Source organism: Chenopodium album, chromosome 5 (genome assembly GCF_948465745.1).
Source record: "Chenopodium album chromosome 5, dcCheAlbu1.1, whole genome shotgun sequence".
In the NCBI taxonomy this organism is placed as follows: Eukaryota; Viridiplantae; Streptophyta; class Magnoliopsida; order Caryophyllales; family Amaranthaceae; genus Chenopodium; species Chenopodium album.
In genome coordinates, this window is record NC_137838.1 from 76,510,055 (window position 1) to 76,526,185 (window position 16,131).

At 32.3% G+C, this 16,131-nt stretch overlaps 1 protein-coding gene across 3 annotated transcripts; it reads right to left on the reverse strand.

Moving 5' to 3' along the window:
• Nucleotides 1-12,360: 12,360 nt before the first annotated feature.
• Nucleotides 12,361-15,678, reverse strand: LOC145632337 (tubulin beta-6 chain). Of its 3 annotated transcripts, none has more exons than XM_081684689.1 (4): nt 15,552-15,678; nt 13,952-14,361; nt 13,422-13,691; nt 12,361-13,330 (listed from the first exon to the last, which is right to left on the reverse strand). In XM_081684689.1, the coding sequence occupies exons 2-4, from the start codon at nt 14,343-14,345 to the stop codon at nt 12,657-12,659; spliced, it is 1,338 nt and encodes a 445-aa protein (XP_081540815.1). In that variant the 5' UTR covers nt 14,346-14,361; nt 15,552-15,678; the 3' UTR covers nt 12,361-12,656. The 3 variants fall into 3 exon arrangements, with proteins under 3 accessions (XP_081540815.1, XP_081540816.1, XP_081540814.1); XM_081684690.1 differs by having other exon boundaries at nt 13,952-14,350; nt 15,552-15,651; XM_081684688.1 differs by having other exon boundaries at nt 13,952-14,403; nt 15,552-15,629.
• Nucleotides 15,679-16,131: the final 453 nt, after the last annotated feature.

Consider the following 16,131-nt stretch of genomic DNA (forward strand, 5'->3'; position numbering starts at 1 on the left):
GTAGTATGATTGTTTGACTTTAAGTTAAAATAGTAATTGCAATGAGTCAAATTTCAAAAGTGGCCTAGTGCTGATACTACAAATAGGCTATAACTCTACTAGCGCCTAAGCAGAAGTATTGAAGTCAAATCCAGATTATCAAGGAGGAAAAAAAAATTTAAAAAAAAATACTAAACGTAGTCATTAGAGATATGCAATGTCGTTAAACATTTAATAATTTCTCAAAGTAGAAATAATTAAAAATACATGTAGCTTAATTATTACTCGTATATATTTTGAATGAATGCATTTTGTCATAAATTTTCGACTTCATATTGTACAACCTTTGTGCATTTCGAGCATAAACCCTATTCAACTCCTTAGTATAGTTGAGGATCTTCAAAGTTAGAATTATTACATACTGTATTAATTAGTGCAAGGGGTTTATTCTAAAAATAGTTCGAATCCATAAAAGACTTTAAAAATAGTTCGAATACATAAAAGACTTTGTACATTAGTTGAAACTATTACGGAGTATATATAATGGTATGGATCTATGGAAAAAAAAAGGAAAAAAAAAACATAGCTATCCCAAAGAGAAATAAAGATGGAAAATGCCAAAATGGCCTTGGAGCTTAGTTAATGAGCAACAAATGTAGATATGCCATGCTAAAATGCTGGCTTAAAAAAAACAGACACCAAAAAAAACAAAACAAAACACAAAAAAAAAAAAAAAAAAAAAAAAAAAAAAAAAAAAAAGAAAAGAAAAGAGCATCATTTATCTCCATTAATAATAAAAGTGTTGGTTGTTGGTAGACTTTAGCATAATTGAGACACCTACTCTCAAACTAACTGCTTAGCCTTAGCTACGCATATCATATACTCTCTTCTTACTACACTTTGCGGTTGCCCACTTCTTGATGTTATCATGCCACCACTAAAGTGGAGTCTTATCAACACTCTTTTGTTCCAACTAATATTTTTTTTAGGTCCGTCAGATTCTCTATAAGCCGTTAATTCATTCGTCTCAACTACACTAACAATATAAATTAATTTAGTAACTAACGGTTAAAATTATGCGTTAACACCAATTAAACCGAGTAAACTAAAAAGAGATAACAGTATACGGAGTATTAAATATTGCTTGCTTGTTAGTGAATTGTGAACATGCAATGAATTTGCACAGAATAGAAGACCTTGATCACAAAGTTGCAACACTAGAAATAAAGTAATTGACTAAAATGAGGTAGCGTACCAAAATAGACGCGGGAATATGTGCTTTGCTTTGACCAACTTGGTCAATTTTAACCAAAAAAAACACTGTAATATGAATACCAAGTACTCCCTCCGTTTCAATTTGTTAGTCCCATATACTATTTTGGGCGTTTTAAAAAGATATACCTATATTAAATGTATTCCACTTTTAACTTAGTTTTTATTTCCTATTTTATTCATATTAAATTCTGATTGGTTAGATTAATTGATTGTGAATTAATGACATAACTCTAAGTAAAGAAATTACTCCCTTGATTTATGCAAATATGACTAAAGCTTTCCTTAAAAAAAATCAAAAAAATTAAATAAGGCAAAATTATTTATGAATTGTTTTTTAATTTAATGTTAGATTCCAAATATTATCCTTTTCTTATTTTATGTGATTGATTTCATATGGGACTATCATATTGAAACGAAGGGAGTACTATTATTAAAAACTAGTATAAGAAATCTGAATTTTAAGCTGATATTTTGTGTTTCATTCAACTATAATCCCAATTGCTACTTTCTTTAACCTTAATTTAGGGAATCTAAAGCAACTGCGTATCTTATACTTTTGTCCATTCGAATTAGTAATATGCTATTTGATTATAATATTAGTTTGTACCATGACGTGTGGTAACAAAAATTAAAATTACTAAAACACATTACAATATTACAATTCATTAATGTATTTTTCTAAATTACATCGACATAAGTTAATTTAGGGCTATTCATCAATTCATAATCATACTTCTTATAAAGTTTTTTTTTATTATTTTTTATTTTATTTTCAAGAAAATTGACTTTTGACTTGGTGTACAAAGTCTACTAAATTCGTCTTTTCCTAATTAGAGACTACAATTTTTTTTTATTATATATATAATAATATAATGAGATTTTACACAGAGATAGAGAGTGTGTGTTTGTCGATTAGGCCAGAAAATTAAAAGCATAAGAAAAGCAACAAAATAAATTAAACAAACGTATTTTTAAAAATTACGGAGTACTTAACGTTTGACTTTTTTGAATATTTTTTTTATTTAGATGAACATGGAAGTGTTCTTTCTAAATAGCGAGGAGGCAAATTAACGTGTTGCATACAATTTTTAATAAGAATTCAAGGATTTACCTTTGACTTCCAACTAAAGAATTAAATCACCAAGAAACTTTCAATTGTGTATAATTTGTCCAATTAATTAGATTTCTCTTATTTATTTCATACCTCATACAATAAGATTTCTTCCTTGCAACATAGAGTTTGTTTGGTCAAGACACTTATATCTTTAATAACTTATACTCCGTATGTAAATAAATACTACTACGTAGTATATTTAAAAAAGGGTTACTCTCTTCGTTTTTTTAAATGCATTACTTTGACGTTTACACTATTTACATACCATGTTTGACATATTTTTTTCACCTCTATATAAATAAATGTTACTCCGTATTATATAATGTATCATTAGATTAGTCAAAATGTCTAGTTTCATATAGTAATATAATTTTGTTACGTACAATTTTTACTAATAACCAATTAAAGACATTAATAGTCAAAATTGTGTTTCGGCAAATGTAATCGTACGTCAAAGTGATGCATTAAAAAAAAAGAAAAAGAGAGAGAGAATACTATGTTTTATGTGCATGTTGCGGAGACGATTTTAACATAATATTATAATATAAAGTTTCTAATGTTACGAATATAAATAAATAAATAAATAAAAAGGCAAACCACCAATAAAATCCTTGAGAACCTTGACATTGTAATGGAACATGGGTATTTACTGAATAATGCCCTAAAAATTAGTTGTTCGATCTTCTATCCATCAAAGCTTCTCAGGGCTTGTTCTCATTGACTGAATTGAAATAAATATTTTATAAGAGAAGGAAATTAGGAGCTAAACTGAACTGAACTGAATTAAACAGAACTGAGTTGAACTGAACTGAACTGAACTGAATTGAATTTCAACGTATGAGAATGGGCCCTAGTTCTTACATGATAAAAACTATAAACGCCACCTTTTGCATTGATTTTCATCCTTGGAATAACTTTTGCAATAACACAGTAACACTAGAATATATTTAGTGATGACTACATTATTCCATGTGACTTTTTATAGCTATTTTATTATTTGGTTTTTATATCGATTTTGATTTTAAATATATTGTTTAACCTTATTACCTATTTCAAGAAATATAATTAACACTAGAATATATAAGGTTTTTTTTCAATAAATATAAGTTCAGATTAGTTTATATGATAAGTTAAGAAAAAAATTTACAAGACCTAATAAGTTCAGATTCAATCATGAGAAGTACGGAGTATAAGATTAAACAATAAATATATACTTCGATATTAATGAAAATCATATGAACACACCTTTATCCAATAACTTGGCGACTTGGGTTCTTTATTGTGGAGCATATTTAGGCCTTGTTTGGTTGACATTCTAAAATGGGGGAATTGAAAATTCATGGGAATTGAGAAAATGAGGAGTTGTTTGGTTGACATAAGAAAGCAAAAATGGGGGAAGTGGGAATTCATGGAAATTTCAACTTCCCACAAAACATGGGAAGTAAATAACCTAACCCCCCCTAGATAAACCAAAATTCATGGGAATTCTAATTTCCCTTATTGCCAACCAAACACATTTAAGAAATTCCTAGGAATTTCATTAAGGAATTAACTTCCTATGAAGTATAAATTCTTATGGAAATTAAATTCCCACACCAACCAAACAACACCTTAGACACTATTTTTATCGCATTTGAAATAATGAAAACAAACACTACCTTATGAGATGAAGGGAGTGATATTACTCCGTATTATGTCAGTATGTAGGAGTGTTTTTTAAAAAATTACAATATAAATGGAAGAAAAAGTTTTTTAAAAATGATTTTATGAGGTCATCTGGATAAGAATTAAAATGAGTAATTGGCAAAAAATAAATAAATAAAAAATAAAAGTACTGTATTTGGTTTTATTAAAAAATTAGACGTGGGACCCACACGGTTGGCAGCATATGATATGCGCACGTGCAGGTTGAATGTCTAAATAATGAATGTAGTCGTCGTTTTTTGTCGTTTTATAAAACTCATCATATCAGGATATTATTTTTATTTTTATATTTATATTTATATTTTAAATAAAGCTCCCTATGTTGACTGTCTAATGCATCCTACTCTAGTGTAGAATATTCCACTCTTAGCTTTTATTACTGATTCGCTGTCATTCTTTCCCACGGTTAAATTATCCTACTCATACTACCCTACTACCCTCACTTCATTGTCTCACAAAAACCAAAAATAATTGGAAAACAACTACATACACCCGATTTTCAGTAATTTACTGTACATCGGGTACACTTTTGTCAAATTTAGTGTCACTTTTGTCAAATTTATCAATAAAGCATAAATAACTCTTAAATATGTCATGGTAACTTTTGTGCATTTTAGTGTAACTTTTGCACATTTTATTGTTACTTTATAATGGATGTTCAGTAATTTACTGAACATCCGTTTTATTTAAAAGTTTGTCAAAATAATTAAGTTGTTTGTAGGGCTGTTCATATTTACTGAACTAAAATGAACTGAAGTGAACTAAACTGAATTGATAGGAGCTGAACTAAACTGAAATTAAGCTGAAGTGAATAGGCTCTACTACGCTCACTTCCTTGTCTCACAAAAACAAAAAATAATTAAGTTGTTTGTAGGGCTGTTCATATATTACTGAACTAAAATGAACTGAATTGAACTAAACTGAACTGATAGGAGCTGAACTGAACTGAAATTAAGCTGAAGTGAATAGGCCCATAATAGGTAAAGATGGCACGGAAAATAATTTTGGTACACTCAATTGATTTGACACACCCATATGTGAGAAAATGACGACACTAAGCTAGTTTAATCTAAGCCACAACACGACATTTCCCAACACAAAAAATTAAGGTAGTGTATGTGCGGTATAGACATCTTATGATGACAGTATGTTAATATGTTATTTACGGGATAGTATAATAGGTTGGTCTATTTTTATTCGAAAGAAGCACGATAAGATACGAGTCGATACAACAAGACATGCATGCTCAAATCAATAAATTAGGCTAAGGCAGGCATACTAGCACACCATGATTTAACACGCACGACAACCTTGTAAGTTTTTTAGCAGAACACGATACTTAATTATCTCGTGGTTGTGTTATGCTAACCCTAAACCATGTAGGCTTGACGTGAAGCACGACTAATACAACCCAAAATCATATTTAATATTGGGTAACAAACCTAAAACAAATCGTTCTTTCATAGTTTGGCATATATGCTTAGAAAATTGCAATGTGGCTTATGAATTGTGGTTTCGATGAATTGCAATTTGTGATTTAAGTGCGATTTTCAAAAACCATTAAATAAACCGCATTGCAGATGACCATATTAGATTTACATCCGCAACCAACTACATTAAGTTTTGCTTGCTTGAGAAAAGCGACACACAATATAGATAAGTACAAGAACACTTGAATGTTTGTATACCAAGCATTTATAGTGCACCAAATTAAGACAAATGAGGCATCAACTGAAATGAAGTATATAAACGAGTAAAGTTTGTTGGATGTGGGACGGCAGATGAATTTTATGGTGGGGTGTGCGACTAACACATAATGTGCGAACTATACATTGAATCCCACAAACATGTATACGACTACCAAATTTAGATCATCATTCTTTTCACCTTTTTTTCGTCTTTATTTTTTTGCCACTTCACCTCATACCAGTACATTTTTTAATTTATCCTACAACCCATAATTTTTAACAATTAAATTGATAAATCTTTATGCTTTTTTCCTCCCATCCCTACACCCCTTTGCAGTAGATTTTTTTTGGGTACTATGGTAATTTGGAATTTTTAGTATTACTGACTTAATAAAAATTTGTCGATTGTTGTCATTTAAAGTATGTATTTTACAGTCTAAAACTAATACTAACTTCATAGTTTAATCTCATTTGTAAGCATATTTAATTTTAATACACATTGGATGGCAATTAACAAGTTAGTAGTACTTTCGGGGTTCAATTTACAATTTTAATAATTTTAATGACTACAATTGACAAAATTTTTAACGACTTATTCACCTGATTTTTACTTATCTGAACTTACTAATCTTGTCTGAACTGATTAACCCTTATTATAACTTATTTTAGTTATAAATTAAACTTGGCAATCCTGATTGACCCTTATCACAACCTTATCTGAATTTATTTTTCCTGAACGTATATGAAGAAATCCTATCTTCACCATCTTGGTTGTTGCACCAAGTATAGTAATTTCCTGTGGTATTCACCCCAAATAGCTCATTATTCTGCATACAATCAGTGAAGTCTTTAACGTCACTCTGAGAAACTGGAATACCATATAACCTATCATCAGATAGAAGAAAACTTATTAACACTGAAATAAGTGAAAATAAGGTGAATAAAACAGGGATAATATTTTTGAACTTTTTTTTTTTTTTTGAGGAAATTTGAACTTATTACTAAGTATGTAAGTGTTGGTCTATATATCCATATTAGAATTAATTAAAATTGAAAAAATATAAATATATGAAGCACTATTTATTACATCAAATCATATATGCGTGATTTTGTCAAATAAATTAAATAAATAAATAATATATTAAATACTTATTTACATATTTAGAAATTGTAAATATATGATCAAAAGAAACTGTTTGAAAATGTATGCCTTTATATTGTACAATGACCTTACTTCAATGAATAATAAAATTACTCTAAAAAAAATGAATAACAAAATTACTCCGTATAATCAAATGTCACTATAAAGTCTTGAACCACTAACCTCAATAGTCTTATCCATAACAATGCACTTGTATCATTTAGCTCCACATTAATTTACAAAGATTAAAAAAATCTATTCAATCATTAACACCGCATACAAATTTTATAACTTTAGTTGTCTACCACATGCCAATTGTTGGTTGTAGGACAGCTACCTAACAAGGTAATAAACTAATAACGAGTAGTCCATTCCATTAAGATCGCCTCATATATATTTTCTTTTGTTAATTACGCGTGTTATATGGACTAAAAAAATGTCCACTACTTTACTCTCACTTCAGACATCTATACATTATTTTTATTTTCACCCAATTTCCATTAAATTTACTCGATCAAAACTTAAAAAATAGTCATACCTTAAAGAACGGGAATGCAACAATAAAAATAAAGAGGATGTTATTGAAAAATATATCCAAAACATGCCAGCACACTACAATAAGAGGATGACTAATTATTTATAGAATCATAGTTCATATATTTATTAATTATATGATCATCTTTTTGACTTCAACTTTTTGTAATGGAAACTAATTGAATAAATGCAAACAGTTAGTAAGTTTGACGGTCTGTAATAGAATAGACTCATACATACCATAGTAGAATAATGTTGTTAGTTCTACCATAACATGACAACAATTGGTCATATTAGAGGCTAACAACCTCAAAGAAAAAACTTTCAATTTCACACCTCTATTTCAAACGTTGCTTCTTGCTAGACAACCCATATATGATAATTAAGGCAATATACAAGTATGATACAATAAGGATATAGTTTGTTTGTTTTTTTTTTTTTAAAAAAAAAAAAAAAAAAAAATACAAGAATATAATAATTTTCCTTAGCTTTGGAATTGGTAAATGAAATGTTAATTTAATCATGCAAGATATGTTATGACCACCAAATCCACCAAACTCTTGAGATAATATTCAAGGGTTGGCATAAGTCATCAAGATTACTTAGACAAATAGACAATTAAAGTACACTTTTACAACAACACAATTGTTGAACGTGTGTGTTTGGTGCTTCCAAAGAATATAGGTGGACAAATTCAAGCGTATGTGCAAAAAATGTGAGTCCAAGTGAAGGGGCGTGTGACATATCTTGTACGGTCCAAATAAAGCACTAATTATGTTGCATTGTGTTGAAGTCCATAATCGCCTATCTGAGGGTGTTTCACGTTAGAGAAAAGAATATATGGTTTTACTTATATTGTAAAGGAGTTATCCCTAATATCACCAATTGTTTTTGTATTGAACATCCTTGAGTCTTCTTTGTAGACTGAGCTTTCTTGCTTCTCGTTTGGGTTTCCTAGAACTGTTTCTTATCATCTTAAAAATTAACAAAACTAAAGCATCTATTGAGGGTCTAGCCCATTTGTAATTTTTTTTTTTTTAATAAAAAAACAAATTATAAAGTCATGTCATGTTCAGAGTGTGGTTCAAGGTACTAATGAAATTTTAGGGGGGGTGTTAAATACCGCCAACAATTTTTATCAAAATCGCCAACATTTAAGGTGAATGGACACCAATACCCTTACTAAACCCCACCCCATCTTCCTCTTTCTCTTTTATTTTTTTTCTCTCTCATCACAATACCACATCCAAACCACCATCAACCTCAAATAGAGGTTGTACATCAGAGGTGAAGAGAAGTGGTGGCCGGACGTGGAAGGACAACAACGGTGAGGATTGGAGGTGATGAACCGGCATCACGGTGGTCAAAATTGAAAAACCAGTTCGTCACTTTGCTCAGTTCTTGTTTTTAATAATCTCCGGCGCTCACCATGGTCAATCGGCGTGCAAAATCGGTCACCCGAGACGGTAACTGGTTTTGGATGTCGGTCTACCGTGGTCAATCGACACCCTAAACCGGTCACCCGGGACGGTAACCGGTTTCCAGCGTCGGTTACCATGGACAACCGACGCTGGAAACCGGTTACCGTTCTGGGTGACCGGTTTTGGGCGTCGGTTGTGCTGGTCGCCGGATTTAAAAGAAAATCACCACCCTCCCGCCGACGTGGGAAGGTGGTGGGTTGTTTATCCGATGGCTGATGATTGTTGTTGGTCCGATGGTTGATGATTGTTGTTGGTTCTTTCGGGATTTCGGCCTCAAAAACAATTTGGTGCCTTGGTGCAGTGGTTGTAGTGGTATGGGCGGTGGTCGTGGTGGCGTGAGTGGTGGGTGGCAATGGTGGTTGCTTTTGTGGTGGTTGAGTTTGAGTTTGAGGCTTGATTGATGCCTTAGGAGAGAGAAAGCAAAGTGAGGATGAGAAGGGTAATTTTGTCCATTCTTCACTTTTGTTGGCGGTTTGATAAAAAAAGCTGGCGGTATTTAGCAATCCACAATTTTAACCTTATTTTTTATGACACAAGTTGAGAATTTTTTTTTTTTTTTTTTTTTTTTTTTTTCTTCTAGATTGGAGAAATATCACAAAACACCTTTTAGGGAATTTTTGATAATTTGATACGACACAATATGAAATAATGAATTAGAATCCCTATTGGCAACACAAATGAGCTTCATTCGTCGATTTTAGTTCATTACGCCTTTATGTGGTATTATAAAATATATTATAGGAAGTATAAAGTATAATGTTAATAATATGTACGTTATCCTCATTACAAAAAAGAAAAGCATTGATATTTGGAATATATCTTGTGGAATAAATACTCTTAAAAATATGCGAGTATTTATTCTATGGAGTATGGATTAAAAAATTTGATACCAATGCACTGATTCTTATTAAAGAAAAGCTAAAAACTGTGTTAAACAATGTCACACCATATTAATAGTCCGTTGCCGAAGAGTGAGGGATAGGTTAGAACTCTCTTCCCGGTTTCAAGAGATCTTGAGATCGGTTCTCATCATCTGTCCTTGTGTCTAAAAATAACACACACACCAAAAAAAAAAAAAAAAAAAAAAAAAAAAAAAAAACCTCTGTTGCTTTAAAGAAGATTTTTTTTTACCGACATGAATGAATTTTGTCACAATTATTGCAATATAATAAGAAAACAGAAAACTTTTTTTAATTAATCAAACAACCAATCATACGAAAAAATGTTAAATTCTTACCAAAAATAAAATTAAAATTTCATTATTTATAAAATAAAAAAATTAAAAAAAAAAAAAAAAACAAACAAACAAATTTTTGGTGGTCAAGAATTAACAAATACATGGTCCAATTACATAATAGGCCCATGATGTTCACAGTTTTAACATTATATATATGCAGTAAAGTCATGTCAAAAAGACCACTAGGAAAGTATGTCAATCTACATCGATTCTTTATCAATGTGGACCATTTTAATTTTTTTTTTCAACATTTTGTAGTTTACCAACTTTTTTTGGTGAAAACAATGTAATTACGATTGTTGTGAAAGAATTGTTTTGTTGTGATCAAGCCTAGCTACTCATGAAGTCATGAGTCATGACTATGCTTGGTCGGCATATATAGTTGATGTATCATCTTCCCCCCCCCCCCCCCTTTTTTTCCCAACCCAATCTTGTTTTTACTTCTTTTTAAGAAAAAAAAATTGACAATAGGTATGTATCATATACAAAGTATTGAATATTTGTAATTTCAAAATTTACGATGATTGGTTAAGACATTTGACGTTCATGTATAGAATTGGCTAGGAAGACTAAGAAATCTAACGTGCCATTGATTACCCGTACCAAAGGGACATAGTTATGCAAATGCCAATACTTACCAACAAATTTTGTCTATAACAATGCAATGTTCTATGCTCTTGATTGTGCAATATCTGAGGTTTGTACAATGAGATCGAGAATCTTGTTTAGTTTTCAATCCTTATAAAACCATGATTTCGGAATTCTAGTTTGATCTAGACAACCATGTAACCATTTAGAAAATGTATGTTAGATACTTATTTCCTCGCATCTTTTTTTAGTGAAAGTAATAAGCTTGGATATGTTTGATTTATTCAACATTGATTTGAATCTTCTAGTCTGATCAAATTTTGGATCGATGCGCAACTCTATGCACTATAAAGAGTTAAGTCAATGTATTATTAAGAGACACATTTATGAAACCTTACTTAAAAACTCAAAAAGATGTTAAATTGTAGGGGGACATGTAATGTGTACCCACTACCTAAACTAGGTTGTTCAATTGGTTGGGTGGTGTATAAAGATTAAGCCGGGTGCGTTAATAATTTTACAAAACAAAATTATCATCAAATGCAGAAACACAATTGATCTTCCATTTTGATGTCACTCTTTACTTTAACCTCTATTGGTCTCTTAATAAAAGTTTGCTGCTTCTATTACGACTCAATAAAACAAAATAGAAGATCCAAGTAATAATTACGATGCCAATTAAATATTATTCGTATCATATTATACTCAAGACATAAGATCAAATCTCGTTTGATTGTTTACATCACCTAACAAGATTAACTTCACAATAGTGACCCATACTGGCGTACCACTAGGTCATCCAACAAATAAATTATGTGCCATTTAAAAAATCAGGTCGTCTACTTGCTGATGGCCCAAAATCAGTAGTTAACAAAACTTAGGCTTTGAATAAATATGATTTCCCAATGTACTGGGCCTAAGTGAATTACTTGTGAAGGCCGAAACATTGTGCCAGTGCACGTGTGTTAATACACAATTTTTACTCACTCATTCCCATATTAATTGATATATTTTGACATTTTTCAATATTCAGTTGCACATTTTGACTATTACCTCCTATAGTTGCAATTTCGGGGTATTATTTGAGAGATATAAAATATTTCATATTGCAACTAAAAAAAAAAATGGGTAGTATAAAATATATATATGTATATATATATTGCTCGTAATTCGTACTAAAAAAGACCATTAGAATTCATAATTTCAACAATATGTGGGTTTGTTAACTATGTGGTCATGTTTGTTTGTTCCTCATGTCCATTTCATTTGCTGTGTAATAGTAATTGATTTTACAAGTAAATTTTGTTTAACGATCTGATTTTATACTACTTACACATTCTACTTAATCAATATTATAGTTTCATAATAACATATTTTGAAAATTTTCAGACTTATAAATGACTAAAGATAGAAATGATTTAAATTACATGTTGACATTTAGAGAAGGTCAGAGTTTTAATTTATGAACGCAGAGGATTTGAACACCAGAACTGCTGGTTTTTGTTATAACTGCAGTGACAAATGGATTGGAAATGCCAAAAAACTAAATGGATGCCACTCATTTAGAGCATTAATCATTCAGCATTATTATTAGATCTTGACTCAAATTCACGCAAATATTAACCAAACAAAAAGAGAAGGAATGCAACATTACAATGCAAAATATGACAACCAATTGGTTGTATAGAGCAGATAAAATCCCAGAAAGTAAATTGGGCATAGCAACATCAAACCATGATTAATATCAAATATGACTACATACCATAAATCTTAATGCTAGAAGATATAACATGACCAAATACTATGCACCAGGCCCACCCCCAATCTCTCTACCACTCTCCCCTCCTTATACACACAAATCATCCACGGGTAAACACATCGACATTTATGACCAATTTAATTAAGCTCTTCTTCCTCACATGTGATCTAGTTCGTCCTCTTCATCCTCGTACTCTTCCTCATCAGCGGTAGCATCCTGGTATTGCTGGTATTCAGAGACAAGATCGTTCATGTTGCTCTCTGCCTCGGTAAACTCCATCTCGTCCATACCTTCTCCAGTGTACCAATGCAAGAAAGCTTTCCTCCTGAACATAGCTGTGAACTGCTCGCTTACTCTCCTGAACATCTCTTGAATGGAAGTTGAGTTCCCGATGAAAGTTGAGGCCATGCTCAAACCACGAGGTGGGATGTCACAAACACTGGACTTCACGTTGTTAGGGATCCACTCAACAAAGTAAGATGAGTTCTTGTTCTGAACATTGATCATCTGTTCATCCACCTCCTTAGTGGACATCTTGCCACGGAACATGGCTGAGGCGGTGAGGTATCGCCCGTGCCTGGGATCAGCAGCACACATCATGTTCTTGGAATCCCACATTTGCTGGGTAAGCTCAGGGACAGTAAGTGCACGGTACTGCTGGGAGCCACGTGAGGTCAAGGGGGCAAATCCAACCATGAAGAAATGGAGACGGGGGAAGGGAATCAAGTTCACTGCAAGCTTGCGAAGGTCAGAGTTCAATTGACCAGGGAAACGAAGACAGCAAGTGACACCACTCATTGTGGCTGAGATTAAGTGGTTAAGATCACCAACTGCATCCAAATAACAGGAATTGATTAGAGAAACCAAAAAAAACAGTAGCACAAGGGGAAGAAAAACAAGGTGCGACATGAATATACTCACAGCTGGGTGTAGTGAGCTTGAGGGTCCTGAAGCAAATATCGTAAAGTGCTTCATTGTCCAACACCATACACTCATCTGCATTCTCAACAAGTTGGTGAACAGAGAGAGTGGCATTGTATGGCTCAACCACTGTGTCTGAAACCTTTGGTGATGGGAAAACAGAGAAGGTGAGCATCATCCTGTCAGGGTACTCCTCCCTAATCTTTGAGATCAACAAGGTACCCATACCAGAACCCGTTCCTCCACCCAAAGAGTGGCACACCTGAAATCCTGCATTAGAAGAAAAATTAGGCTCAAATCCCAACATTAGAGCACAAAACAGCGGTCAATGGACTTTTAATCAACTTGTAGGCCTTGTACTTTGATTTATACATATTGAGTAGTACAAGGATGAATTTCTCTTATTTCATAAGCCATGAGATTCAAGTGAAAGCAAGCGAATCTAGTTAAGCCATACTAGTCAAGCACAAAAATGCTTAAAATTTGCAAGTGATAACCTCATACAGTCATACTGCAAAGTAAAGAGATACCTTGAAGGCAGTCACAGTTCTCAGCTTCCTTTCTCACAACATCAAGAACAGAGTCAATAAGTTCAGCACCCTCGGTGTAATGACCCTTAGCCCAGTTGTTACCAGCGCCAGATTGTCCAAAGACAAAGTTGTCAGGGCGGAAGATTTGGCCATATGGACCAGTCCTAACAGCATCCATGGTACCTGGCTCAAGATCCATCAACACGGCACGGGGAACAAATCTTCCACATGAAGCCTCATTGTAGTAGACATTGACACGCTCCAATTGCAGGTCAGATGTACCGACATACCTTCCAGTGGGGTCAATGCCGTGCTCATCACACACTACTTCCCAAAATTTAGACCCAATCTGGTTACCACATTGACCTCCCTGAATGTGAAGGATTTCTCTCATTTTTCCTAAATTAAAACTTGGATCATTAAAACTTGGATTAGTTAAAGTTCCGACCATCCTGAAAGCAAATTAATGTAACCCCATACTAATCACAATAGTAAGCAACTATAATAGCAATAAACAAATCAAAATAAATCAACCGAGTCTCTTCAACCACTATATAGCTGTACTAAGCAATCTGGTGAAGATAACACTAACACAGATGTCAACTTATGTAAGTCAAAATAGCATATGATCCAGTATTAATCTTCCAGTGAACATAGCATCACACCAACACACACTTGCAAATAATGCTCGCTAAAACTTAAACTAACATCTTAACATATTAAAAAGCTGAAAAAAGGCACTACTGAATGATCATAGCAATTAGCATTAAGACAGCATCATATAATGACAGTATGAACATATATACGCAAACTTCTAATCAAATGATCATATCATAACGTAAGCAACTCAATCAATGGATCTAGGTGAACATATATCCGCAAACTTCTAATCAAAATTACAAACTCCTCGGCCCAAGTATACGAAGCCATATATCATCAAAATCACACAAATTCAATAGTAATCAACACACTAAAATCTACATTTCTACGCTAATTGCTAGTTCGACGCCTTAACTCTTCATATTAACCACATCAGTTCAGTTCAACAATATCAATATAATTAAATCACAAAATCTAACCTAGCAATACAATTTTCGGAATTCGGAAAACCATCACAACACAATTTCTGCTCAAATTACTTAGATCGAATCAAATCATACACTACTAATCAACCAGATCTATGCTACAACTTAAACAACAGTGATTATTCACCATTTTAAGCAAATTGAACTCAAATAAGACGATTAAACCCTAATTTTCGAACAAAACTAGAAATTAAAACTTCAAATCACAATTCATCACAAAATGTAACGAAATCATAATCAAATTCAAATATCGAAATCACAATAAAACAAAATTGACATCCACACAAAACATTAAAACCTAATTGAAGCAGATTAATGAACAAGATCAAAATGATACTTTAAAATTCATCAACTAATCCATTATTCAAAACCGCAACAACAAAACCAAAAAAAAAAATCAAAATAAAAAACAAAGATCTCATCAAATTCGAAGCAGATTCAGAAACTAAACCACAAATTCGACAAAAATTCAACAAAAATCATGACAAACACAAATGAATAATGTAGATTGATACCTGTAGTTGAATATGAAACTGAAGAGTTCGAGGAGAGAGAGAGAGTGAATGAGTGAGGACTGAGGAGAGAGAGTGAGAAATGGGTGAGAAAAAGAAGAAAACAACTCCCATCTAATGGCTTATAAATGAAAGAGGATTAAATCGGACGGCTGTAATTATTTCCCTCCTTTTTAATCAATCACCGATCGGATGCCGTTGGATGTAAATAAATGGACGGTTGAGATGGAGTTTTAGGTTGCTTGTTATTTTCAGTGATAATTTTGAAATTGTATTTGGGTTAGAATTTAAAATTTTGAAGAGACGAATATACCCTTGAAGAGTACTGCTATTTCGGGAGGTTGATTAGGGGTATATGCGTAAATTAAGGAGTTTTACCGACGGTTACATGGAGGTGTTTTCCACGCTCTCATGGTGTCACTTTAAGAATTCTTCTCTAGTCAAGCTGCTTACCATTAATAATTGGTCTGCAGGAGTTTTCACAAAATATTAAATTCATTACCAATAATTTAATTTGTACTCCACTTTGATCTTCATATTAAAAACAATTTACACTTTAATTTTTTTTTTTCTTCTTAATCAG

Bases quoted from the DNA above. Each gene is read 5' to 3' on its own strand.
- LOC145632337 (XM_081684688.1), bottom strand. From the start codon at position 14,402: ATGGTCGGAACTTTAACTAATCCAAGTTTTAATGATCCAAGTTTTAAT. The intron at 13,692-13,951 runs GTATCTCTTTAC...CTTCTAATGCAG, and splicing joins GAACTGTGACTGCCTTCAAG to GATTTCAGGTGTGCCACTCT. The intron at 13,331-13,421 runs GTGAGTATATTC...ATTTGGATGCAG, and splicing joins CAAGCTCACTACACCCAGCT to TTGGTGATCTTAACCACTTA.